This window comes from Eschrichtius robustus, chromosome 13 (genome assembly GCF_028021215.1).
Source record: "Eschrichtius robustus isolate mEscRob2 chromosome 13, mEscRob2.pri, whole genome shotgun sequence".
Taxonomy (NCBI): Eukaryota; Metazoa; Chordata; class Mammalia; order Artiodactyla; family Eschrichtiidae; genus Eschrichtius; species Eschrichtius robustus.
This window is the reverse complement of record NC_090836.1, coordinates 22,470,722-22,498,474: the sequence shown is the minus strand read 5'-3', so window position 1 is coordinate 22,498,474 and position 27,753 is coordinate 22,470,722. Positions and strand designations below refer to the sequence as shown.

At 36.3% G+C, this 27,753-nt stretch overlaps 1 protein-coding gene across 2 annotated transcripts in view; it reads left to right on the top strand.

Moving 5' to 3' along the window:
• Positions 1-27,753, top strand: part of ITPR2 (inositol 1,4,5-trisphosphate receptor type 2) — a 524,186-nt gene that overhangs the window by 408,615 nt on the left and 87,818 nt on the right. For both annotated transcript variants that reach the window (XM_068561342.1, XM_068561340.1), the window contains 4 exons: positions 1,429-1,536; positions 5,810-6,002; positions 8,789-8,914; positions 16,034-16,209. In XM_068561342.1, the coding sequence (XP_068417443.1) occupies positions 1,429-1,536; positions 5,810-6,002; positions 8,789-8,914; positions 16,034-16,209 (603 nt within the window). The remainder of the gene's footprint in view (positions 1-1,428; positions 1,537-5,809; positions 6,003-8,788; positions 8,915-16,033; positions 16,210-27,753) is intronic.

Here is a 27,753-nt window from a genome sequence, read left to right as displayed (position 1 = left end):
TGCTCCGCGGGATGTGGGATCTTCCCAGGCCAGGGCTCGAACCCGTGTCCCCTGCATTGGCAGGCAGATTCTCAACAACTGCGCCTCCAGGGAAGCCCCGGAAATGGCTTTCTTGAGTGATTTATAAATATCCCTGAAAGCCAATTCTAAAATAATAGTTTCAAAAATGAGCAACATCAATGGAATGAATAACTTATCAAATTATCACTAACAAGGATGCTGTTTATTTAGTTTTAGTTTTATAGGCTCTGGATTATTGTTTAAAATTTATCTCCATTCTTTATACTTACAATTAACAGTAACATTTCATGAGTAATACAAAGACTTATTTATTGCTCTTTAATGTTGATAAAGAGTATTGACTCTGGAACCACACTGCTTGCATTCAGTACTGGCTCTATTATTAGATGGAAAACTACATTCTCACAGACAATTTCCTTAAATGGTCTGTGCCTCAGTTTTTCTATCTGTAAAATGAGGATAAGAGTGCTTACCCGAGGATTTCTTCCTAGGATCAAATGCGTTCATGTACTTAAATGTTTAGGATAGTACCTGGCACAGAGTAAGAGATAGGAATGGTACTAGGAATAAAAGAATTATATGGCAGATTCTTTGTTACTAGAAGCCCTCAGGGAACTTGAGGCTTAATAGAAAATCTGAAAGGTTAAAGACATTATGAGGTTTTAGAGATTGTTCAAGACAACCATAAAAGAGATATCTGAAGGCAATAGGTATTAGTTATCTACAAAGTGAGAGAACTGACCAACAAATGCCATAGACATTCAAACGAGAAAGATTACTTCTATCAACAGCAGGTTAAGATAATTTATGGTGAAATTTTTGTGTTTTAAATGTTCGGTTTCAATTACAATAAAACTGAGATCTGTACTCATAAAGCACCAATATTGACATATGAACATGTAGAAGCATAGGATTTTAGTACAAACTGCTAACTGTAGAGCTTTGATTGGGTGCTGTAGGAAACATAGATACCTATTTATGTGTATATAAGAAGCTGCCGTTTATATTGGTACCACTACCCACTGAACTATCACCGTGTTCATCAAGTTATTTATTATAAGGAGTATCAATTATATATCACTGTGGGCTTTTCTTCTTCCTGGCACAATTATACATTATTGAAGATGTGTATTTAGTCAACAAATAGTAATTGAATACCTACTCTGGGCAAGACACAGTCTTCTCATGCTAAGAAGCTATATCGCCAAATAAAAATGTAAGATTGCTCTAGTGACGTTGTTATTTATGCCTTTCAAATAGACATGCTTTCCTGAAATGGAATTAATTGCCATTAACCCCAGAACTGTGAAGCTATGTATACAAGTGGACAAAGTATTTTCAAAGTCTGTCCCCAGGACAGGGGAAAAAAAAAGTCCTAAAACATTTCTTCCCTCTTTTCCCCTCTAGTTGGCACGCCACAACAAACTCTTGCAGCAGATGCTCAAACCAGGATCCGATCCAGATGACGGTGATGAAGCCTTAAAGTATTATGCCAACCACACTGCACAGATCGAGGTAACCATCTATTATTTCTTGAATGGGACCAACTGTGAAAAGATATGTGTACTTTCTCTTTCAGACCATTTTCATTATTGTTTCCTAGAACAACGAAGTAGAATTGAGTGATGTAAACTGTAAAAGTATATATACCAAAAGGAGAGATGTGAGCAGTGACGTATAAGAAATTCATGTGCACATCTTTCAGAGTTGTCTTTATTTTTTGACCAGAAATATATGTAAATTCTCTTTTATAATTAATAAGGTTGTTTTTTTTTGTTTGTTTTCTTTTGGTCCTGGAAGAGATCATTGCAGAGCAGTGATATTTTAGAGACAGGATTATTATAGTGGATATTATCATTCAAGAAATGGTTTCTTTTTAAAAACTATGGAAAGCTTATTAAAGTAGAGATCTCTGTGCAAGAAAGTATTCAGAAGGATGGGAAAAACGGAAGGCACTAGCAAAGTTTTCATGTTGATAGCATGAGCTTGAAATGGTTTAACAATGTCCATTTCACTTTGCAGCAATTCAGTCCCACCCCCGTAAATGAGACCTTATTGAAGGGCTGGTGGCAGTTCAGGAGGTGTGGGTCAACATGGCCTTAATCATTTTGTGTTGTGAGACCCATCTGGCTGTCATTCACTAGCTATGGTATCATTTTGACACTGGTTGGCAGAGCTAATCAGGCAGAAGTGAGCGGAGTAGTTGACGCCTGTCACTCGCAATTTACATTCACACATTCATTCACTTTGGCAGATATTTTTAGTTTTCAGCAGAGTGCATGATGGCATCACTGCTATTAACTCTCAAGGTACATAATCACTGTACCTTCTTGTTTACTGTTGCCAAACCTTTGCAATCATGAGAATTATTACTTTGTGTCTCAAAATGAATCCCTTGCTCACGTTTATAAACATTAATAGCTTTGGTGGTAGACTTGACTTAGTGCAGTGCATGAGCCGGACCAGCAGCAAAAACATTGCTCACTACATCAGGTGCTTAGGAACTGGGAAGCTGGCAAAGTCAGGAAGCCGGAGAAATTGATACGAATAAATCATCAAACCACCAAGGTTCTGCAGAAGGTCCCGGAGGCCAAAGTACAAAGCCAGTGATTAGAAGAGAATATCAGGAATGGTAGACAGAATGGGCAGGTAGAATAGCAGGTGGGCCAGAGGTAGAGGTTGGGTTAATACTTGTGTGTGAGAGACAGAGGCTGTTATTGAAGCTGGACTTTTATTGGTTCCCAGCAGTGAGGAGAGATTTAGCTGTAAATACATATATTCGGTAAATGTTTACTGAGCCTTTACTCTTTACCAATTACATACACATAGAGAAGGTCATTCTGTGTAGTAATTGTATAAACAAAGGCCAGCGAAATTTAGAGAAAATAGTGATTAACTGTGCCTGGGGAATTTCAGGATGGATTTCACAGAGAAGGTTGTCATAAAGTATATATTAAAAGAATAAGTAGAGGTTCCTCTCTACTAAAGTTTGGGCATGGGATTTCAGGTAGAATTAAATGAAGGGAAGGTGAAAGAACATAGGAAGGGGAATGACTCTCTTCAAAAGATTACTGAAGTTGCTGTTTGGAAAAGAGATTGGAAAAGGGAATGAGGCAAAGAATGCAGGTAGATGAAATAGGAAGATAGAAAAGGGAGAAATGGTGGTACTGAAGATGACTTGATTAGAGAAAATAGGCACACATATATTATAACACACACACACATATACATATGTAAAGGGCTTGATGCTTGATATTGGATTGCACATGTAAGGTGAGGGAAATACTGGGGAAAAGGATGCCCCTGGGGCTTCTGGTTTGAATAAATGGACAGAAACTGGTGTTATGCATGGGGATCCTAGCTTTGGCAGATAAAATGAACAGGAAGATCATTTGCTGATTCTTGGATAAATTGAATTTGAGGTGACTTTGAGGAATGCATTAAGTTGGATATAGAAGTTAAGGGTTCAAAGGAGTAGTCTGAGTTGATGATCTAAATTCTTCGCTTTGACCAATCCTCATGTTCGTTCAAAGACCAGCTCATATGACCTATTCAGAGAGGACTCCCCTCCTTCCTTCAGGCATTCATTAATTTCATCCCACTATGCTCCCACAGCAGTTTGATCATTCTGTTAATGTGTCATGTGGGAATACTGTTAGCTTCTTCTGGGTAACTTGTCCCCTATTTGGGGCAGAAGCTAGTCCTGATCATCCTTTTATTTCCAAAACTGAACACTGTTCTTGGAGCCTAAGCATAATAATGAGTATTGTTGAAAATAATAGTTTGTCTATATGTTATAGACTCAAAGACCCTGGGAAATAGGAAGGACCTTGTGGGTTACCTAGTCTGTTCTCCTATCCAAGGAGGAATTGCTTTATAAGGATCCTGTTTCTGCTTTAAATTCTTCCTGTGATAGTGATCTCACCACTTCAGGAGGAAACATCCAATTTGGAATAACTCCAATAATTAGAAAGTTATTTTTTGATAAAACTTGCACTCTAGCCCACTTTTATGTTTGCCTACTGTTCCGAATATTTGCTACCCTGTCAACACGACAGCTTGCCTCTAACATTTGAAGAACCATTGTGATTAGTAAGCAATACAAGCTTTTATAGATAGGGATTCATGTTGTTTTTTCACTTTGAATTTCCCAGGACTCCTCGCCTAAGGACTGAATAAGCATTTGTTGAATAAGTATATTTTAAAAAGTATACATTTTTGGCTTTTTACGGTTAACACATTCCCATCTCTTTCAGTAATCCCTCCAGTCTGTCAATGCCCCTTGTAAAATGTAACAACCAAGATCAAACATGACGTGTCCTAAAGGGGCTGAAAAGCTTGGCTTTTAGTGATCAGAACATTATTTCTTAAATGCACCCTGAGTTTTTTTTAAACGTTTGACACTGTTGGATCAAGTAAACCCTTTTTTCCCACACATAGTTGCTTACCATACCAAATAGGTCCAATTCTTCTTTTGTACAATTGATTTTTTTAGCCTATGTTCAAGAATTGTATTTACCACTACAAATTTCTTCTTTGTTTTATGAAAGTATTCTAGTATGTGGCCTGTGTATATAACATACCATTTAAGGTAGCTTCAGTTACAAGTAAAAGAATACCAGACTGACAATTTTTTAAACAATAAAAATGTTTGATTATCCCACATAATGGGAAGTCTGGAGGTACCAGTAGTTCTGTAATTGATTAAATGACTCAGTGATGTCTTCAAACACTCAGACCTTTCCCATCTCTTCTGCTAAATCTTCCTTATTATACTGGTGATATGTCACTTCATGGTTGCAAAATGGCTGCCAAAGTTTTAAGTATCATCACCACCTTTTGTTCTAAGCAGGAAGAAAGACGGTACAGGCAAAAAAGAGCTTTTGTGTTGTGTATTTGATTTCTTGTTGTTATTTTATCTGTCTCATGTGGCTTTCTGTCTTTTCGGGAAGCAAAATCTTTCCTGGGAGCACCTCACAACCCCAGGATATTTCTCCTTATGCCTCATTTCCCAGAGCTAGGCTATTTGCTCATCACCATACCAGTCAAAGGGAAATAGAATGACTCTTTTGCCTTAAACCAATCCTGTGATTCATTCTTGAGGGCTAGGTAGAGTACATAAATATGAAGCTTGAGACCTAGTCTACACAAACCCTTGTGACATAGGAAAGCTGTATGAAAACATTTGCCCTAGGTTTTGTTGTTGTTGTTGTTGTTTAAATTCTTACAAATACCAAATGAGAAGTACAAAATAATGACTATTTACATCTGGGTATATGCTTGAATGGATGTTATACCTACAAAAATATGTTTTGCCACATTTTAATGACATAAAGCATTTTTCTCTGTAGAACTCAGGGCACATCATGTTGTATATGTCATTTGTTCCCCAACAGCCCTTTTTAGGAAGAACAGGCTAACAGCAGGATAAAAATATACCAAGTGCTGTGCTTAAGATTACATAGCCAATCACTTGCCAGTTAAGACCCTCTTAGTTCTCTGATGTACTTCATGAAAATAAAAATGCGTGGCAAGAGTTTAATGCTAATCCAGAAAGAATAAAGATTTTCTTTTGTTATTTATAACAAAATATAATATTTATAATACATTAGTCCAGTTAATTTCTCTCATTTAAAGAGAAAAATGTAAAGGACTGTTTCAGATACTTCAAGTTGGTCTATTTTTTCATAACTGAAGTCATAAAGTATCATTAATAAAGTCATGCTAAAAACAGAAAATAGTTTAAGACCATCCGACGCCTGAAAGAAATGCAAATTAATGTTTTCAGATTGTTCGGCATGATAGGACAATGGAGCAAATAGTGTTTCCCGTCCCCAACATATGTGAATACCTCACGCGAGAATCCAAGTGCCGTGTGTTCAATACCACGGAAAGGGATGAACAAGGAAGTAAAGTGAATGACTTTTTCCAGCAAACGGAAGATCTCTACAATGAGATGAAGTGGCAGAAGAAAATCAGGAGTAAGTACAGTAAACTGAAATGGTTCATTTTGAGCATAATGATAGATACCTTGGTACTTTGGGATACCTGACTATTCATTTCAATTGGTTCTTAATTTCTTGCCATCTGATGTTACTGAGATCGTTTATAGGCTTAAGATTGTAAGCTCAGTCTACAGCTGAAGCCAAAACACCTGTGGCTTAAGGAAAACAGAAAACTCTGACTAATTAGATCACCTTTTAGTGCTGATCCTATAGTTTTATAAATATTATGACATCCAAGATTGCAGCTGTATGTTTCAGCCTTGGAACAGCTGCAGGTTTGAAGTGCATGAACAGGCCCTGACCGGCCTTAACAGTCAGTGAATGGGGTGGAGAGATGTCGGCACCAGCACTTTTGTCCTCTTGTGTTTCTGATCTTATGATTGAGTAGATTGTTTAATGTTTTCTTCTGAGAGTCATTCTATCTTTCAACATATCTGTACCTCACCAAATCAAAGTAAAAATTGTGTGACACTTGCATTCAGATAGGGCAGGGTTATAATGTCACAGTTAAAAGTTACCATAATCTAGTTCCCATCACTTATTTCTCAGGTCTCCAGTCTATTTGGAAATATTATGTAACAACCGAAATGGGGAAAGAATTTGGAAAAGAATGGATACATGTATATGGATAACTGAATCACTTTGCTGAACACCTGAAACTAACACAACATTGTTAATCAACTATACTCCAATATAAAATAAAAAGTTAAAAAATAAAATAAAATAAAAAGTCTTTTAAAAAGTTTACAAAAAAAATGAAAAATTTTCAAGTTTAAAATAAACTTTATTTTCCCAGATGAGAAATATCATGAGTTTTTAACAAAAATTGATAGGGGAAAACTTTTGATTAGGTCTTTTCTGACTTTTGGGAAGGTTTTCCAGACAGGCAGGCATATGTTCTCAGTACCTCTACTCAACAGTGCTCCATCATTTTAGTTCCCTAGGAACTTCAGTGATTGTGGTTTATGAACTTGGTTGAGCTTGAGACATAGCATCTTTGGATAAAGATTGTAGCATGCATTGTCACACTTTCTTAGCAGAATATTTGAAAAAAATATAGAAATTACTCTTCCTTAGCATTTTACCGTGTAGAACCTTATGGAATTCAGAGAAAATTTTGGGTGTCCAGAATACATATGAAAACTCAATTTGATAAACATACTTTTTGTTCTTGACAAAAAGTAAATTGAATAATGAGCCAGTGCTTGTAGGATCTGTGCTTTTTTAGATAAATGTTTTGTCATTTATCAAAAAGCAAATCTTGGGACTTCCCTGGTGGTCCAGTGGTTAAGACTTCGCCCTCCCAATGCAGGGGGCCCAGGTTCAATCCCTGGTCAGGGAACTAGATCCTGCGTGCTGCAACTAAGAGCCCTCATGCCGCAACTAAAGGAACCCACATGCCACAACTGAAAGATCCTGCCATGCCGCAACTGAGACCCGGTGCAGCCAAATAAATAAATAAATATTTTTTAAAAAACCAAATCTTAAAATAATTTCCAACATACGGTTTACTTTTAAAATTTGGAAGCAGCTTATGATCAGGTTATAGACAGATCTAATTCATTTCATGGATTTGTTATTACAAATGTATGCATCAACATCTTCTGATTTTGTCTTAATATTCTGCTTTTTAAAATGAGGACTCCTAATTCAGGAATGATAGAGATGCAGATGTTTACAATTTATGACACATTAGTCAACTAAATCCCATGGCTAATCATAGCCTACTCCAGTGCTGGAATGCTCCATTCCAAGAGAAGGAAAACAATAAGTACTGAAGGGAAGTGTAGTTTATAAGTAAGCAACAGACTTGAGATTGGAATTCACAGAACATAATTTGAAAAGCATAAAATTTCTATTTGAAAATTGTGATGTCTTTCCCCCTCAACTGACTCCAATATTTTAAATCTGATGTTAAACTATTGAGAGTTAGAGAATGGACAAGACTCGAATAAGTCACGTGTCAAACTTATATGCATGACTTATCTGTTCAGTTCTTTAGGAGAGGTGAAAAGAACTGAGTTTTGGTTTATGTAAATGTCAGTTGTATTCAGTAGATGCATCTGCTAATTCATTTCTGATGACAGATACAGAATCCCGTTTCTGAAAATATTCAGCAAAGCCTCTCCCACTTATTGGTAGTTCTTGTTGTATATTTCATTTACTTCTGCTGTTGCAAACCCAACAAGTTCTCGGGAAGCCTAAAAGTTTAAAACTTAGTGTTATAAATCACTAGTTCCCAGTAAGCAATGCTATGCCGTGCTGTTAAGTTTCAGAGTTTCAGGTAGCTGTGACTGTGATTTGGAATTTTCACCAGAGATAAATCTGTGCAAGGGGTGGGGGGTTTTATTTTACTTTAAGACATGGGAGTGAGACCAATTTATCAATATTACTAAATTACACAGCAATGTATACCATTCCATTAAAAGGGGCCCGAGGCAGCTGCTAAACTCTCTTCCCCCCTAATCTGTTCTAGGGATAAATTAAAGAGAATTCATATAGAATCATCTTTTCTGACCACCTTTAGCAATTGCAGAATTACTCAGCCTTCTACAATGGCTTAGATGTAAACTGGCTAAAGGAGAAAGAAGGAATCAAATAGAAAGCTCCTTTTTGGTATCGATTATAAATGTTCTAAAATAAGTCGTAGTTTTATAGTAGTTTACAAAAATGCATTTAGTAAAATGTTATTTCAGTAGGGCTCCTGTGATGAAATCAAAATTCATTTTCTGTTCTGTTCCACTGCACTTCTTTCCCGCTAGGTAACCCTGCCCTGTTCTGGTTCTCAAGGCACATTTCTCTCTGGGGGAGCATCTCCTTCAACCTGGCTGTGTTTATCAACTTAGCTGTGGCTCTCTTCTACCCATTTGGGGATGATGGAGATGAAGGCAAGTGCTTGTCTATCTTTAAATGATTAAGTATTTTTGAGTCTAAAATCAGTACTCTTGATGCATGCCCTAACTATCTAAACCTTCCCAACTACAACAATTACATTCTTGTTGAACAGATTTTCTTTATTCATTGGAAATAGAGAATGATGGTAAGGAGAGTAGGCAAAAAACGATGGTCAATATAAATGTTTTTCAAAAAGCTCATATACTGAAGAGCTAGTAGAGCTATATTATATATTGACAAATAAGGCAATGAAAAAATTATTTGTACGTAATTTTGGTGACTGAAAGCATTTTTATACTGTATTGTTTCAATTGCATAAGTATATGGGAAAAATGAGAGGGATGTATGCCACAATGTTGACTGAGATAAATAAGTAGAATCTCTATTTTACTCTCTTCTCTTTGCTTTCCATGTTGTCTGGGGTTTCTACAAGGAGCAGGCAAGTAATCTGAAAAGCAGTTTTTAAATGTACAGGGTAAGACAATACGATAATAGAGCATAAAGGATATTGACTATGAAGTTGATATTATTAAACGAACAATACATGAGGTTTTGCAAAAGCAAAGACAAGAGAAATTATCCCATGTTAAGTGAAATGGGAAATAATAGGAGAGGTATGCTAAAGGGTGGGACTGTGGGAATTAAGTTTTGTTTAAATCTGGCAAAAGTGCATATGGGAAAATATGTCACAGGCTTGGGATACAAGCCAGTCAATAACTTTGGAATGGGCGTTGAAAGAATGGCTTGGAGGACAAGATGGGAGATGCCAGCAAACAATCACCACAAGGTGCTTTTGTATCTCATCTGTTCATAGGATTATGTGAGAATCTAATGAGATGCTATAGGTACAGCAGTTAGAATAGCGGCTGGTGAGCGCACCGTAAAGCTTAGCTGTCGATGTTGTTTGTTGTTACAAGATAAATAATAGTACTACAAAGGGAAGCTCAGTGAAAAGGATGGTATGACATGAGCAACAGGTGTTTAGGCCTATTTCAGATGAACTGGAGGTGAGCAGAAAGGGAAATGGGAGTGTGGTGGTAACTTATTATTTCAAAGGTCCGTTACAGACAGCAGATATCAAAGTTCTAGCCTTTGGGTATAATCTGAGTGGTCATAAAAAGTTTGATTCTTTTAGAAGGTACGCCAGTGCTAATAAAAGAAGAATATTTGGCAGTGGAGTAGATGTGTGAGTTAAATAGCAATGAAAACATAGCAAATATTTGGCCGCCCTATGTAGGGAAGTTGCAAATACAGCAGGAAGTGGAAACAGCTTTCTCTTCATTGTGTTTAGTCTCATTTAGTGATGATAGCCCTCTTGGCATAGAAGAATGTAACTCTTGTTAAGGGGAGAAGTCCAGCCGGAAATGATAAATTAGTATCTGCACACGGAATGCTGAGAGTAGATCGTAGTGTCCCGGTTAATAGAAGCATAACGTCTTAGATATGGAAGCAGTTCTGGAATCATCTAATATCAAATCATCATTTGACACATAAAGAGATGGAATCCCAGAGAAGCTGAAGAATTGCAGATCTCAGAGTAGAAGGTTAACGCTTTTGTTTACAATCTAGGACGTTTCTCCGTGGATGATTAGGTTGGGAGTGTGTAGGTAACAGGTGTCCCTTTATACAGGACATCATCTTCCCTGAGTTCTATTCCATGATATCCCTTACGAGACCACCAGAGCCAAAGAATACAGCCTCTGCTGCCACCAACTGTACATGAAATATCATGGAGATGGGCACTGCCACCCCTCTGGACATCTACTCTTTACTCAGCAGGAGAAAGTAAAACATCTGCTACATTTTTTCATATTTGCCTGGCTAATAACAATTACGATAGTAAAACTGATGAGGATAACAGCAGCTGTTATTGTTTACCGTTTAGATAGGATCAGACAAAATGCTAAGCACATCACATACATAACTTCATTTAATCTTCCTGACAATCCGTAAAGTAAGTACTTCATCCTCATAGATAAAGACTTAGAGGCTTAGGAAGATTTGCCCAGTAATTCGGGAGTAGAGTCTGGAACTGTGTATTTTTTTAACAAGTTCCCAAGGTGTTGCTAATACAACTGGTCCTTGAACAAGAACTTGAAACCACATACATAGTAGAATTTGGAATGAGGCTCCAGCCTCAGAAAGAAATAGGACTAACACAAACAAGGCAGGAAAACATGCTGTGTCACCATCAGATGCAGACTTTACTCTTCAAAAGGGACTGAATGGACGTTAACAGTAGTAACCAAGATGGAGGCGCACTCTTAGGTATCTGGGTGTGGGTGTGGCGCTAAGAGGGGAGGGAAGGCATGAGCTGCCATTTTGGCAATGTGGAATCCACAGATTGTTTGGGTAATCTGATTACAGTTCTAGATGGGTTATTTAATTATAGCTCCATGAATAAGGTTACAATTTTGGTCAGGATTAGCTGAGCCGCCAACTTTCAGTTACACGCTATGCATAGCTAGGAAGGCTGAGGAAGCAAAGTTAAGACTGACTAGCACACTTGGCCATCAGAGCTGGCTGGAGAAGGTAAATTCTGTGCTGGACGTGCAAACCTCTAACCCTGGATTTTGTCAAGCATAGGCCAGATGACTCCATGGCTGGAGCACTTTGAGGCAATCTAAAGATGAATTAGTTAATCATAAGATTCCTTCCAAAACGTGCTGAAAAAAGTGATGGGGACATGTCAGAGAACACAGGATTCAACTTGAAAGGTCTCCCAGTGGCCACATCAGTGGAAATTTTGAGAAAAAATACTGACAGTAATACGTAATAACCCATAGAATAAAATAAGAATCCAGCAGTCCATATTGATAGAAGAGAAAGTATTCCAATTAATCAGTGTAGAAGGAATAATGGAAACAGAATGTCACCATTTGGCGAACATCATACGGTAGTAAGAATCATCAGTGGATGCTAAAATTAATAGGTGAGTGTTAGATGAAAAAGTATAATGAGAAACAGGATACTGACATAGTCAAAGTGTATTTCTCCATAATATACTTATTTTAAAAGAAAGAAGAGTGACTTTAAAGTGGAGAAATCACTTTAATTATGTGATCAATGTTAATGTCACCAGTAATGAGACATAGCAACATCGAGTGCCTCTTGACATGATGTGCTGACAAGGACATGGCATCATTTGCCAAAAATGCATAAACTGAGGAAATTTCAGGCAAATCCAGAATGAGGAACATTCTAAAAACTAATTGGCCCATACTCTTGAAGCTTATGAAAGTCAAAGAAATATTGAGGAATTAAGAGACTAAAGAGATAAAAAGAATGTGTGATCCTGGTTCAGAAAAAAGACATTATTTGGGCAATCCATGAACTTTGAATAAGGTGTATAGATTAAAGTGGTATATCATATTAATTTCCAGATATTGATCATGGTAATCTGATTATGTAAGGTATTTGGGGAATCTAGGTAAAGGGTATATGGGAATTTTGTTTTATATTTGCAATGGTAACATTGTCAGAAAGTTTTGAAATAAAAAGTTAAAAAAGAAGTAAATATGAAGACTCCATCCAACTCTGAGGTTCCTGGTTTCTGGGTATAGAAGTTGATCACAAAAATCACCTAGTGAATCCTGGGCCAAAAAAAAGACCTGTGGTCAAAATGCGCCACCTTTCCCAACCCCAGATCCTAATGCAAACTGCTCCGGAGTCACTGTGGCTGATGTGGCAGGGCGAATGGGCTGAGTATGCTTTCTCCAAGGGTATTTTCCAGCCTGACCACACATGAGCTACTGGGAATCAGTTGTGCCCAGATCTCTGGTTCACACTTGGGTTGTAATATTAACTGAGAGGATAGTGTCACCCTTCAACCAGGGTAGTAGTGTACAGTAATTAAAGGGAGATACTTAGTGGGGAAGGTGATTCTCAGAGGATCAGCTTAGAAGGCACCCACCCTCCCAACCCCTACTGCGGATAATCTCCTTTCATTGCCAGGCTTTGCAGAGCTCTGAATTTCTTCAGGAATCCAGGGCTTATCGTGTGGCTGTAGGTTTTGGTCTGGGTTTCCGTGTTTGGTTGATTGGTTTATATGTTTAACATGTGCTTCTCTAAAAAAGAAACTTGTGCCAACCAGTTGCTATGCTGGTTGTGGCTGAAGCCACAGCTGTTGATGCTAGGGAATCTCCGAGATGTCCACTCAGAAGTTGAGCGTTGCCATGCCAACCATCCCTGCCCAGTTTGGCAAAGGCAGACCGGTTAGCAGAGAAAAGTGCTGCCATGGGAATTTCTTATATCCAGATAGCATATGATTTTTTAAAAATATTGTGTTCGAATTTGGGGTGTAATTCTTTTTTCCCTCAAGTGCTTTGTGTTAAAGGAAATAAGTTCTTCAAGGTGGTTTTAATGCATTCATCTTAATAACAACCATTGATGAAGTGTGGCTGGGTGCCAGGCACTGTGCTAGGCTCTAGAGATACAAAGGTTGGGAAGGTTGCCCTTGTCCTCAAGGAACTTACAGTCTAGTTAAGGGATGAAGAAAGGAGTGAGGCACAATAGTAAAGAACACCCATAGATTTATCTGGTCTACTTTAGCTGGACTGATGTGGGGGAAACAGGAAATTCTTCTGAGGCTCTGCAAGAGGCAGAGCAATGAAGAGGGGAGTAGTAAGCAGCAAGCTCTCTAAGTAAACGTATAAACAAGGCAGTTGAGGTAGATAGGAGAGGTGAATTGCCTTGAGGGCTCCAATTTTTCTATTTGAATTTTTTTTATTAAGGACAAACTTTATACTTTCTAACACTTAATAATATATAGAGGGAATTCTAAAAATGTTTTCTGTTACAAAAGTAATACATGCTCATTATAGAAAATTAATATAAAGTATTAAGAAGACAGTCCCCCCTTTCGACCCTTAATGGATAAAAAATGGCTTTGACAGTCTGTACTGTCTTCTCTAAAGTTTGTCAGAGAGTTTCAGTTTATTCTTTTAGCATCAAATCTTCAGCTAGAAAACAGTATGATCATTCTTATAGAATATGATTACAAATTATTGTCAATTGTCAAATGACAAAACTGTAAATTAATAGCCATTTTAAGTAACTTGTAAATTTATTTACTATTCACAAATACATATTTAACACTAAACTTTGTGCAGGGTACTAGGCTAGACACCATTTGAGTTCTCTCTACAAAGGGATCAAATACCCAGTTGTAAGTTCACGGTTATAATTTCGTATTTAATCGAGGGGAAATCTCAGCAAGCCAGATACTGTCTGGGAAAGAGTGATCAAGATGTGGTTAGATGATCAGGCCTTAGTGACAGTGCACAGTGTGACTATCAGTGCCAAAGCTGAGACTTTTAAAATAAGAATGTCACACCAAGTCATTGCTTATGAATTATACTGAAGAGTCCAGTGAGTGGCTGAGAGTTGTTAAGTGTGCAAAGATGTTGGCAGTTTTAGTAAACTTAAGAGTGAAGCTCCACAACTTGGGGAATTGGTAACTGGAGACTTAGTTACTTACTCAAAACGAGCTCACAGGTTATGTTTCTGTTTATTCACTTAGTCAGCAAATATTTGTTTGTTACTGCATGCCAGGCACTGGGACAGGCCCAGAGGTGGTCCTCACGCTGACAGAGCTCACGTTCTGATGGCACCCCAGTAAGCATGAGAGAAGGTTGAAGGCGTCATTCTCTCCATGGCTCTTTCAGATCTGTGAAGCCCGGGCAGTTGGTGGTCAGGCTATGTTTTGGTAGACATAGAGGGCTCACAAGCCAGCGTCTTAATAAACATGAGTTGGGTACCCATTTTGTTCGTGTTGCCAGAGGACAGGAATTGAAGGTAATTTCCAGAACAAGCAACTTACCCCTTTTTTTCCACCATCTTCAAAGTACTCTTATCAGATCATGAATCTGGTAAGGGGGCAGATCAGATCTCTCCTCCCAATCTTCTTCCATCACTGCTTGCTTGAAGAGATAACATAAGAACAACATTGCAAAAGTAAACCTGTTTAAACCAGCACTGCTCATTATCTGACTTTTGTTTGTTTTTTAATGACTGACGGGATCTTCCTGCCTACTTTCGACCCATTAGCACTCACCATGAGCTAAAGGCTTGAACAGAATTCATTGACGGAATCCAGATAATTCTATGGTTTCCATGATAATACAGAAGCTCTGCACATCAGAGCACTCGTGGTGTTTGCATTCAGAAGTGAATTTTATAAATAATAAAAAGAGGTGTGGCCCAGAGAAATCACTAGTGGAAAATCTCTATTTTATTGTTTCCCCTCTGACTTCATCAGCCTAAAGACACATGTTTGAGGTCTAATCAGCCCAAGAGTGTTGCCCTTTAATTTACTTCTGCAAATATAGCACCACATGACCTTCAGAGGGGGATTCTTTGAATCCCCATGTCAGAGCAAACGTCAATGAATTGTCCTTTTTTAAAAAGGAAATGTATTTTTGAACCCCTTTTAGGGCCATTTCTGAAGAAATTTTTGTTGTAATGGAGTTTAGTTTTGAAACATTTGGAACTTCTGTTTTCTGATGATGTAAATAGCTGAACATGTTTTTTTAGATGTTGATTTGGCTTTTAAATACACACATATACATATGTATTCATACACATAAATACACTTGTGTGTTTTATCAGTTAAAGCTTAGGTCTATTTCATTAAAGACTGGATATTCTACATTCTGAATTCTTTAGAGGAATCTATAATATAAAAACTTGACAATAATAAAACAGGACAAGGTATGAGTTCACTGCCTGATTCCATTTGATTTAGCTGAACATTTAGTGGTCATTAATCATAAATTTTGAATTAAGACTCCCAAGTGAGATATCTCTATCCAAAGTATTTAGCATGTAACTCCCATAGGAGAGAAAGATGAACAAGTCTCAGACTTAATGAAAGGAGCGTTGACTAGTGAGTATTTAAGCTGCCTGGGATTCATCACAAACTTTCTGGAAATGTAATAATGAGTAATGTGTACAAAGACATTTCCTCTAAGTATACAGTGTATAGAGTGGGTTATTTTGAAATTCACTGTCTTAGGGCTTATCTTGCTGTATTATATAAAGTAGAGTGACAAATATTTTAACATGTTCTAGTTTTGTTCTTAGTAAAAATAAACTCCTTCCACATTTTACAGGTACACTTTCACCGTTGTTCTCAGTTCTGCTTTGGATAGCAGTTGCAATCTGCACATCTATGCTGTTTTTATTCTCCAAGCCTGTGGGTATTCGGCCATTTCTTGTGTCAGTAATGCTCAGATCAATATATACAATAGGTCTTGGGCCTACGTTAATACTTCTTGGTGCAGCTAATGTAAGTACTTTACTTAGCTTTCTACTGTTCTGGATTAATTAAAAGTGTGCTAAATATAAAAATGTAATGCTATGCTTTAACTCTGTATATACAGTAAGTTCTAATTCATTGTGAATCCGAATTAATCAGAGTTTAACTTGTACCTTTTTTATTGACTTTGGGGAGAAAGGAAAAATGGCAAGTGAAAATTTGATATATTTAAGTTGGTAGCATTTGGGGCATGACCCAGTTCTGCAGTCAATTTAATCCAATCCAGTTTAATGCCTTTGGCATACTATATGGGCAGCTATTGACAAAATTGATTCTGAGCCACTGTTAACATCCTAAAGTAACTTCTAAATCATCCAAGAAAGATTAAATTATATTCAGCAGAATTTTAGAAGTGAGTAATACCTTTTATAAAATGACCAAAGGAAAAGGGTTGCTGTAAGAGAGAATATGAAGTTGGACTCTTTTTATGAGAACAAAACCTATTAACTTGTGAAAGGCATAGATGAGTTTTTTTTTTTCCACTAAATTTTTTTTTTTTTAATTTTGAAATATTAGACCAAGGGAGTACATTTCACAACTTGAGCTAGGTAAGTTTAGAATAAGTAAGCCAGACTACTGTTGCAAATAGCAGTAATCTTGACCAAGAGATAAAATTTTAAAGGGGCTAGACCACTTTTTGTATGGCACAGCTAAAAAGGGATATTAAGAAATGGTAAATCACCAGGTTGATGAAAGAACATGTTGCAGGTAAATAAACTTGCTAATATGTCTGCTGAATAGCTAAGCACTTTCTATATTTTTTACTGGGTTTCTAACATAATATCCTATATTCTGGTATCTGTATATCTGTATCTGGTATCTCCCCTACTACACTATACAGTTCTTAAGACTAATGATTGATCATTCAATGTCTGGAACATCATTGGTACTCAACAAATATTTCTTAAGTAAATTAACTAATGAATGAGTGAAAGATTATCTTTGTATTCTTATACATTTACAGTGCCTTGCACATAAAAAAAGGTGGCAAATATATATTGAAAATGAATAAATGAAATAATCAACCAAACTTTTGAGAATTATAAAACCAAGCTAGTATGGCCAAATCTATGTTTCTGACCCCTATTATAATATTATATATAATATTATACATTATAATATTATAATTCTTCAAAAACTGGACATGATATATATGACAGATATATACATATATATGTGACGGATACATATATATATATATATATATATATATATATATATATATATATATATATACACACACACACACACACATGTATGTATGTGACAGATATATTTATATGTTTATATATATAAAATGATTACATTCAGGTCACCAAATTACCAATTATTCCTCAATCATTGTGAATAAACGGAAGTGTACTATACATACAAAGGGTTCTATCAGTAAAGAATTCTGTAAAGTACCAAATGTATTATTCTGTAAGTTTCTTGATGGCAAGCGTTGTCACATTCATAGATATAATCCTGTCTACCTCACTCCCTAGCCCATTTTTCTCCACCTTAATGCCTAGCACTTAAACATTCAAAAATTGTTTACACGAACTGAACTAGTACTTTCGGTGCTTTGGAAATAAGCTAATTTTGCAAAATTTCCAACTGAGTGAATCAAGGAATCTTCATGGATTTATCTGATTTTTTCTAAGCCTATTACTTCATCCAGCTTATTATTTTTTCTTTAAAAAATACATTGACTATTGAACCCAATTATTTGAAGAAACAAATAATATTTCTAAACTGATAAATGATCCTCAATAAGACATTAATCCAAGTGAGAAAATCCAAATTTGATAAATGAAATAATAGCTAGACAGAATTAGACCAAAATAACAGCATTTATTGGGTCTCTGTTATCTAATAGACACTGATAATAATAGAGGATTTGTGGTGCTTGCCATCCAGAAGCTTTAAGGATATATAAAGAGGTACGGAATAACATTTTAAAGTCTATTGGGAAAACCAAAAACATTGGGAGAATTTTTCTTTTGCCCCTCATGGGACAGGATAAAAAGATAACTTCTGCCTGGTTTGGTGAGAACAGTTCCACTATAAGTAATGACTATTCATCACCAGAGGGCAGACAGCAGAAGTAAGAAGAGCTACAATCCTGCAGCCTGTGGAATGAAAACTACATTCACAGAAAGATAGACAAAATGAAAAGGCAGAGGAATATATACCAGATGAAGGAAAAAGATAAAACACCAGAAAACCAATTAAATGAAGTGGAGATAGGCAACCTTCCCGAAAAAGAATTCAGAATAATGATAGTGAAGATGATCCAGGACCTAAGAAAAAGAATGGAGGCAAAGATTGAGAAGATGCAAGCAATGTTTAACAAAGACCTAGAAGAATTAAAGAACAAACACCTAGAAGGATTAAAGAACAAACAAACAGAGATGAACAATACAATAACTGAAATGAAAAATGCACTAGAAGGGAATCAATAGCAGAATAACTGAGGCAGAAGAATGGATAAATGACCTGGAAGACATAACGGTGGAAATCACTGCCATGGAACAGAATAAAGAAAAAAGAATGAAAAGAAATGAAAACAGCCTAAGAGACCTCTGGGACAACATTAAATGCACCAACATTCGCATTACAGGGGTTCCAGAAGGAGAAGAGAGAGAGAAAGAACCTAAAAAATATTTGAAGAGATCATAGTCGAAAACTTCCCTAATATCGGAAACGAAATAGCCACCCAAGTCCGGGAAGCGCAGAGAGTCCCAGGCAGCATAAACCCAAGGAGAACCATGCTGAGACACATAGTAATCAAATTGACAAAAATTAAAGACAAAGACAAATTATTGAAAGCAACAAGGGAAAAATGACAAATAACATACAAGGAATTCCCATAAGGTTAACAGCTGATTTCTCAGCAGAAACTCTACAAGCCAGAAGGGAGTAGCATGATATAGTTAAAGTGATGAAAGGGAAGAACCTACAACCAAGATTACTCTACCCGGCAAGGATCTCATTCAGATTCCATGGAGAAATCAAAAGCTTTACAGACAAGCAAAAGCTAAGAGAATTCAGCACCACCAAACCAGCTCTACAAAAAATGCTAAAGAAACTTCTCTTAGTGGGAAACACAAGAGAAGAAAATGACGTACAAAAACAAACCCAAAACAATTAAGAAAATGGTCATAGGAACATACATATCGATAATTACCTTAAACGTAAATGGATTAAATGCTCCAACCAAAAGACACAGGCTCCCTGAATGGATGCAAAAACAAGACCCATATATATGCTGTCTACAAGAGACCCACTTCAGACCTAGGGACACATACAGACTGAAACTGAGGGGATGGAAAAAGATTTTCCATGCAAATGGATAGCAAAAGAAAGCTGGAGTAGCAATACTCATATCAGATAAAATAGACTTTAAAATAAAGAATGTTACAAGAGACAAGGAAGGACACTACATAATGATCAAGGGATCAATCCAAGAAGAAGATATAACAATTACAAATATATACGCACCCAACATAGGAGCACCTCAATACATAAGGCAAATGCTAACACGTATAAAAGAGAAAATCAACAGTAACACAATAATAGTGGGGGACTTTAACACCTCACTTACACCAATGGACAGATCATCCAGACAGAATATTAATAAGGAAACACAAGCTTTAAATGACACAATAGACCATATAGATTTAATTGGTATTTATAGGACATTCCATCTGAAAACAGCAGATTACACTTTCTTCTCAGGTGCGCACGGAACATGCTCCAGGATAGATCACATCTTGGGTCACAAATCAAGCCTCAGTAAATTTAAGAAAATTGAAATCATATCAAGCATCTTTTCTGACCACAACACTATGAGATTAGAAAGCAATTACAAGGAAAAAAAGTAAAAAAAACACAAACACATGAAGGCTAAACAATATGTTACTAAATAACCAAGAGATCACTGAAGAAATCAAAGAGGAAATCAAAAAATACCTAGAGACAAATGACAATGAAAACACGACAATCCAAAACGTGTGGGATGGAGGAAAAGCAGTTCTAAGAGGGAAGTTTATAGCAACACAATCCTACCTCAAGAAACAAGAAAAATCTCAAATAAACAACCTGACCCTACACCTAAAGGAACTAGAGAAGGAAGAACAAACAAAACCCAAAGTTAGTAGAAGGAAAGAAATCATAAAGATCAGAACAGAAATAAATGAAATAGAAACAAAGAAAACAATAGCAAAGATCAATAAAACTAAAAGCTTGTTCTTTGAGAAGATAAATAAAATTGATAAACCTTTAGCCAGACTCGTCAAGAGAAAGAGGGAGAGGACTCAAATCAATAAAATTAGAAATGAAAAAGGAGAAGTTACAACAGACACCGCAGAAATACAAAGCATCCTAAGAGACTACTACAAGCAACACTATGCCAATAAAATGGACAACTTGGAAGAAATGGACAAATTCTTAGAAAGGTATAACCTTCCAAGACTGAACCAGGAAGAAGTAGAAAGTATGAACAGACCAATCACAAGTAATGAAATTGAAACTGTGACTAAAAATCTTCCAACAAACAAAAGTCCAGGACCAGATGGCTTCACAGGTGAATTCTATCAAACATTTACAGAAGAGCTCACACCCATCCTTCTCAAACTCTTCCAAAAAATTGCAGAGGAAGGAACACTCCCAAACTCTTCCTACGAGGCACCATCACCCTGATGCCAAAACCAGACAAAGATACTACAGAAAAAGAAAATTATGGACCAATATCACTGATGAATGTAGATGCAAAAATCCTCAACAAAATACTAGCAAACAGAATCCAACAACACATTAAAAGGATCATACCCCATGATCAAGTGGGATTTATCCCAGGGATGCAAAGATTCTTCAATATACGGAAATCAATCAGTGTGATACACCATATTAACAAATTTAAGAATAAAAACCATATGATCATCTCAATAGATGCAGAAAAAGCTTTTGGCAAAATTCAACACCCACTTATGATAAAAACTCTCCAGAAAGTGAGATAGAGGGACCTCCTACCTCAACATAATAAAGGCCATATATGACAATCCCACAGCAAACATCATTCTCAATGGTGAAAAACTGAAAGCATTTCCACTAAGACCAGGAACAAGACAAGGATGTCCACTCTTGCCACTCTTATTCAACATAGTTTTGGAAGTCCTAGCCACAGCAATCCGAGAAGAAAGAAAAATAAAAGGAATCCAAATTGGAAAAGAAGAAAAACTGTCACTGTTTGCAGATGACATGATACTATACATACCTAGTCCTAAAGATGCCATCAGAAAACTACTAGAGCTAATCAATGAATTTGGTAAAGTTGCAGGATACAAAATTCATGCACAGAAATCTCTTGCATTCCTATACTCTAACAACAAAAGATCAGAAAGAGAAATTAAGGAAACAATCCCATTCACCACTGCAACAAAAAGAATTAAATACCTAGGAATAAACCTACCTAAGAGGTAAAAGACCTACACTCAGAAAACTATAAGACACTGATGAAAGAAATCAAAGATGACACAAACAGTTGGAGAGATATACCATTTCGTGGATTGGAAGAAGCAATATTGTGAAAATGACTATACTACCCAAAGCAATCTACAGATTCAATGCAATCCCTATCAAATAACCAATGGCATTTTTTACAGAACTAGAACAAAAAATCTTAAAATATGTATGGAGGCACAAAAGGCCCCGAACAGCCAAAGCAATCTTGAGGGAAAAAAATGGAGCTGGAGGAATCAGACTCCCTGACTTCAGACTATACTATAAAGCTACAGTAATCAAGACAATATGGTACTGGCACAAAAACAGAAATATAGATCAATGGAACAAGATAGAAAGCCCAGAGATAAACCCATGCACCTATGGTCAACTAATCTATGACAAAGGAGACAAGGATATACAATGGAGAAAAGACAGTCTCTTCAATAAGTGTTGCTGGGAAAACTGGACAGCTACATGTAAAAGAATGAAATTAGAACACTCCCTAACACCATACACAAAAATAAACTCAAAATGGATTAGAGACCTAAATGTAAGGCCAGACACTGTAAAACTCTTAGAGGAAAACATAGACAGAACACTCTCTGACATAAATCGCACCAAGATCTTTATTGACCCACCTCCTAGAGTAATGGAAATAAAAACAAAAATAAACAAATTGGACCTAATGAAACTTAAAAGCTTTTACACAGCAAAGGAAACCATAAACAAGACGAAAAGACAACCCTCAGAATGGGAGAAAATATTTGCAAACAAAGGAATGGACAAAGGATTAATCTCCAAAAAATATAAACAGCTCATGCAGCTCAATATTAAAAAAACAAAGAACCCAATCAAAAAATGGCCAAAGACCTAAATAGACATTTCTCCAAAGAAGACATACAGATGGCCAAGAGGCACATGAAAAGCTGTTCAATATCACTGATTATTAGAGAAATGGAAATCAAAACTACAATGAGGTATCACCTCACACCAGTTACAATGGGCATCATCAGAAAATCTACAAACAACAAATGCTGGAGAGGGTGTGGAGACAAGGGAACCCTCTTGTGCTATTGGTGGGAATGTAAACTGATACAGCCACTATGGAGAACAATATGGAGGTTCCTTAAAAAGCTAAAAATAGAACTACCATACGACCCAGCAATCCCACTACTGGGCATATACCCTGAGAAGACCATAATTCAAAAAGACACATGTACCCCAGTATTCATTGCAGCACTATTTACAATAGACAGGTCATGGAAGCAACCTAAATGCCCATCGACAGATGAATGGATAAAGAAATTATGGTACATATATACAATGGAATATTTCTCAGCCATAAAAAGGAACGAAACTGGGTTATTTTTAGAGACATGGATGGACCTAGAGACTGTCATACAGAGTGAAGTTAAGTCAGAAAGAGAAAAACAAATATCATATATTAACACATATGTGGAATCTAGAATAATGGTACAGCTGAACCGGTTTGCAAGGCAAAAATAGAGACACAGATGTAGAGAACAAATGTATGGACACCAAGAGGGCAAAGCGGGACGGGGGGTGGTGGTGGGATGAATTGGGAGATTGGGATTGACATGTATACACTAATATGTATAAAATGGATAACTAATAAGAACCTGCTATATAAAATAAATAAATAAATAAAATAAAATTTTTAAAAAATTGCTTCATAAGAGCAGCAAGTGTTATACTTTAATTTCTTCCTGAGAAGAAATCTACATGGAGATATAATTTTCTTATTAACTATGTGAATCTGTGGGTAGTCTAATAGCCTTCACAGCATAAAACACTCGTTTGCACAGCCCCCAAATGATACATTATGATCTGCCTGTCCAGGGCATTTTGACCAAAGAAAATATTAGCTTTGATTTGGGACAGATTGAATGGAATAATTGTAATTTTGATATGATAGATATTGATAGAAGAGTTTTTATCTATAGTTTTGATACTGTACAGATTAATAAAAACATTTTAGCAAATATCATTTACCTTAACATTTAACATAACAGGCTCATTACAGAACTGTCTATGGTTTACCATTTCCTAGGAGGTAGAAAAAAAAAGAAAACATAAATCAATCATGTTTGTCCCTTAGATTTTAACGTATTTATTAACTTAATTTACACTTAAAACTTTTCATTGTGTAACAGGTGGAACTATAATTGCTAAAGTTATAGGTATCAGAAAGAGGAAAAAATTGTCCACCTGACAGTTAAGCCTTAATGAGCATCAGAATTCCAGACCTTAGGTAAATAGCAAGCCTCTGAATTTCGTTCTTCTCATCAGTGAAATGAAGATATTAAAGCCTAGTCTGTCTTCATCGGGTTGTTGAGAAGGTCAGTTCAGAAGATTAGTGTGAAGATTTAGAAAAGAACAATAGCATGATAATGATATAATAGCAATAAAGGCTACCGTTTACTGGGTACCTTATACGTGAAGTAGGATTTAATTGTAAAACATTGCTGTCATGATCGTAGAAGTGTTTGTATTTTGGTTCACAGGGACTTGTTTGTTTCTGACTCAGTGTCTTTCACAGTGTTAAGCAAATACAGAAAGTCCTTTTTTTGGTAAAGGAATCAAGTGGGATGAAAAACCTCAATCTATATTCTGAGCACTTAGTATTATCAGTTTCTGCTTATTATGATGCTTCATCTTTATCATCTTTGCTGGTTTCTAAACATTTTTTATTTAGCTTACAGCTTGCTTCTCTGTCTTGTCACAGGGGTTACCTCAATATTTGAGATGTGTTTAAAAATTCAAATGTTCTTCTCTGTTATAAAAGCATATCTTATAACCCAGTACAGTTTTCTTCCCACCTCTACATTACATTTTTAGTTATTGCTAATGAAAATTAACATATTTTGGCAAATATAAGCACATTTTATCAGTTTGGGATCACTTAATATATTTTCATACCATTAAACTTATTTGTAAATCTCATTTTAATAATGATAGTATTAACCAGTTGTATGGATGTTATATAATGTATTTAACCATTTCATTAATTCTTATTGTTTAGATTTTTAGATTTTTATAATAAATAATACAATAAACACCTGTGAAATATATATTCTGAGTCAAAACATTCATATTCTCTTCCCTTCTTTCTCACACACACACACATACACACACACACACACACACACACTCCCTGTTTTTCATATAATACAGTCACTGATGCTCCCACTTCTGATATTCAGTTGCAGAAACAGAAAACTGCCCCAGTGCTGGGAGAATACTAGCATGTGTTGAATTTAGTAAGAGACACTACAGTTTACACCACCCTTGTTTACTGTACTGTTTTGCTGGCAATTTAAAAGATTTCTTAGGTGATTTTGACTACATGACAATTTTGCCTCACGCTTTGACTGTAGAACCTTGTCCTGCCCAAGGTGTAACATCACTGAAATGGAGAGTTTTGAATCAAATAATCTGATTTTTTAGTAAGAAGGTTGATGGTTGATGAATATACCGTAATATAGTTAAACTGCAGTTCAAGACAATAAATTCAATTTTACTTTTTAATAAATAGTAGACAATCTTTTTTTGCTATAATTATTGTTGGAAAATAAATAGGAACAATGTAAGATGGGGATAAGATTATTGATCAGGGACATAGAACCAAATAAGACAAAAAGGGTTATATAAAGGCAGCTATAAATTTCTGTGATCACATAAAATAGCAAACTTTAAGGGACACCACATAGAATTCTAGAGCTGTGAGGCACCTTAAGGCTTATTCCCTTCTAGTCATTTCATTTTAGAAATGAGTGTATACATCCTATAGAGACCAGGAGGATTTACCTAAGTAATTAGTGGCAGAGCCAAGACTGGAACCCAGATGGCCCAACTTCTAAGCCAGTGTCTTTCCACTATGCTGCACTGTTTTAAAAAAAGTCCTGCAAAGACATATCAATGAAATATAAAGTATCTATGAAAATATTACTATACTGTATAATTAATTTACCTAGTTAAAATTAATGAATTTGTTTTAGTATACGTTGATTAACAAACGAACATTCATTTTTCTGTTTTAGAAGACCATCATTTGGATGATGTGTCACTTTTAAAAGGCTGTACAGAGATCTTACATTGCTGCCGTTTCCCTCCCCCACCTGCCACTTTTTCCCCCAACCTTCACACAATTTATCCCATTCTCAATGAAAAATATATCAAGGGCAGCTTTGAAGACTAGATGGAGAAAGACAAAAATATAAGGGACGGCTGTGATCATTTATATTGGTATTTGTGTGCTGACTCGAGGGTCCTCCCAACACCAGTTCAGAAGATGGCCTTTTTTTTTTTTTTCACGTTCTTTTATTTATTTATTTATGACTGTGTTGAGTCTTCGTTTCTGTGCGAGGGCTCTCTCCAGTTGCGGCAAGCGGGGGCCAATCTTCATCGCGGTGCGCGGGCCTCTCACCATCGCGGCCTCTCTTGTGGCGGAGCACAGGCTCCAGACGCGCAGGCTCAGTAATTGTGGCTCACGGGCCCAGTTGCTCCGCGGCATGTGGGATCTTCCCAGACCAGGGCTCGAACCCGTGTCCCCTGCACCGGCAGGCAGACTCTCAACCACTGCGCCACCAGGGAAGCCCAGAAGATGGCCTTTTAACCACCTGGCTCAGTTCCCACCCCCCGTTTATTGTTGCCCACATGAACGCTTGCCACAGAAGCAATGATTGCCTACGTAATGGTATTGACAAACGAAGGACTGGTTAGACAGTGTCAAGTAAGTCATGACATGAAATGGGAGAATGTTTTTGTAACCTCTTCATTTCCATAAATATTCCCAGCTTTCATGGAAAATGCTCAATAAAACTAATTGGCAAATTTCAAGGTCATGCGGCAGGAAAAACCAGCGTTCAAGTTCTTTCCTACCCAAATCATTTATTTATACTTACACTTATTTCTTCATGGTATGAATACTTCAAAATTAAAAGACAGCAGTTTCCTTGTTTCTGATCTGTGCAGAAATAGGTGGCCGCCACTACCAGCATCGGCTCCATCAAGAGAAAAGGAGCATATTCATCGATATGAAGCTTTAAGTCAAGGTTCAAAAAAATTAACCTGAAACAAATAAGGCGAATCTTTCTTTTCCATGCAAGAATGGCAGAGGCCCTTTTAGGCAGAAGTGTGTCCTTGCTTTTGCATTATTTGAGACCTGAACTATATTGCTCTTGAGAACCTGAATTCAATGTATCCCTTTTCCTATAAGTATATAGGACTTACAGTTTTCCTGCATAATTTTTTATGACTCAATTTAAAGACACAACATTTAAACAATTTGTCTTCAACATATAATTCATCCTTCTGAAAAGTCATAATTTTAATTTTTAATTTTATTTTTTATAGAACTTCTTATTTCTATTTCATATTGATGATATGGGTGAATGAATTAAAGTTGCCCTTGGATAGTAAACATAAAGTCATCCATTAATACTGTAGCTATTTAATAGTAATGTAAAGGTATGATGATGTAACACTAAATAGTGAAGTAAGACTTTCTCTTTAACATTATTCAGTTAACAAGATGATGAAATTGATGATATCTATTATTGAGAGGATATTAACATGGGGCAAACTTAGAAAAGGTTTGAAGTTTTTAATTGCTATGTTGTTGATTTGGTTTGGTTATCTTCACAACGTACAATGTTAAACCATTCCTCATTTTATCTGTATTGATTTGGACTTCAGAAAGTGGAAGGAAAAGGTTTTTCCACCCTCTCAAATTTTACTTCTGCCCAAAGTGTTGTGCTCCTTCTCATGTTATTTAAAATCATTCCATAAGGCAGTTTCTTTCATATACATGGAAAAAAATCTATGATGTTGCAAAGAGCAAGCTGTCTTCCCGAAGTTAGGCTTGGGCATATAAAAACAAACACGGTACCGTTGCCAAAGAACCTCAGTATAAATTTCTGTATTCTGTATTTAAATTTCTGTATTTAAATTTAAACTTAAATTTCTGTATTTAAATGTATTTTTAATTTGAATACTCTACATCAG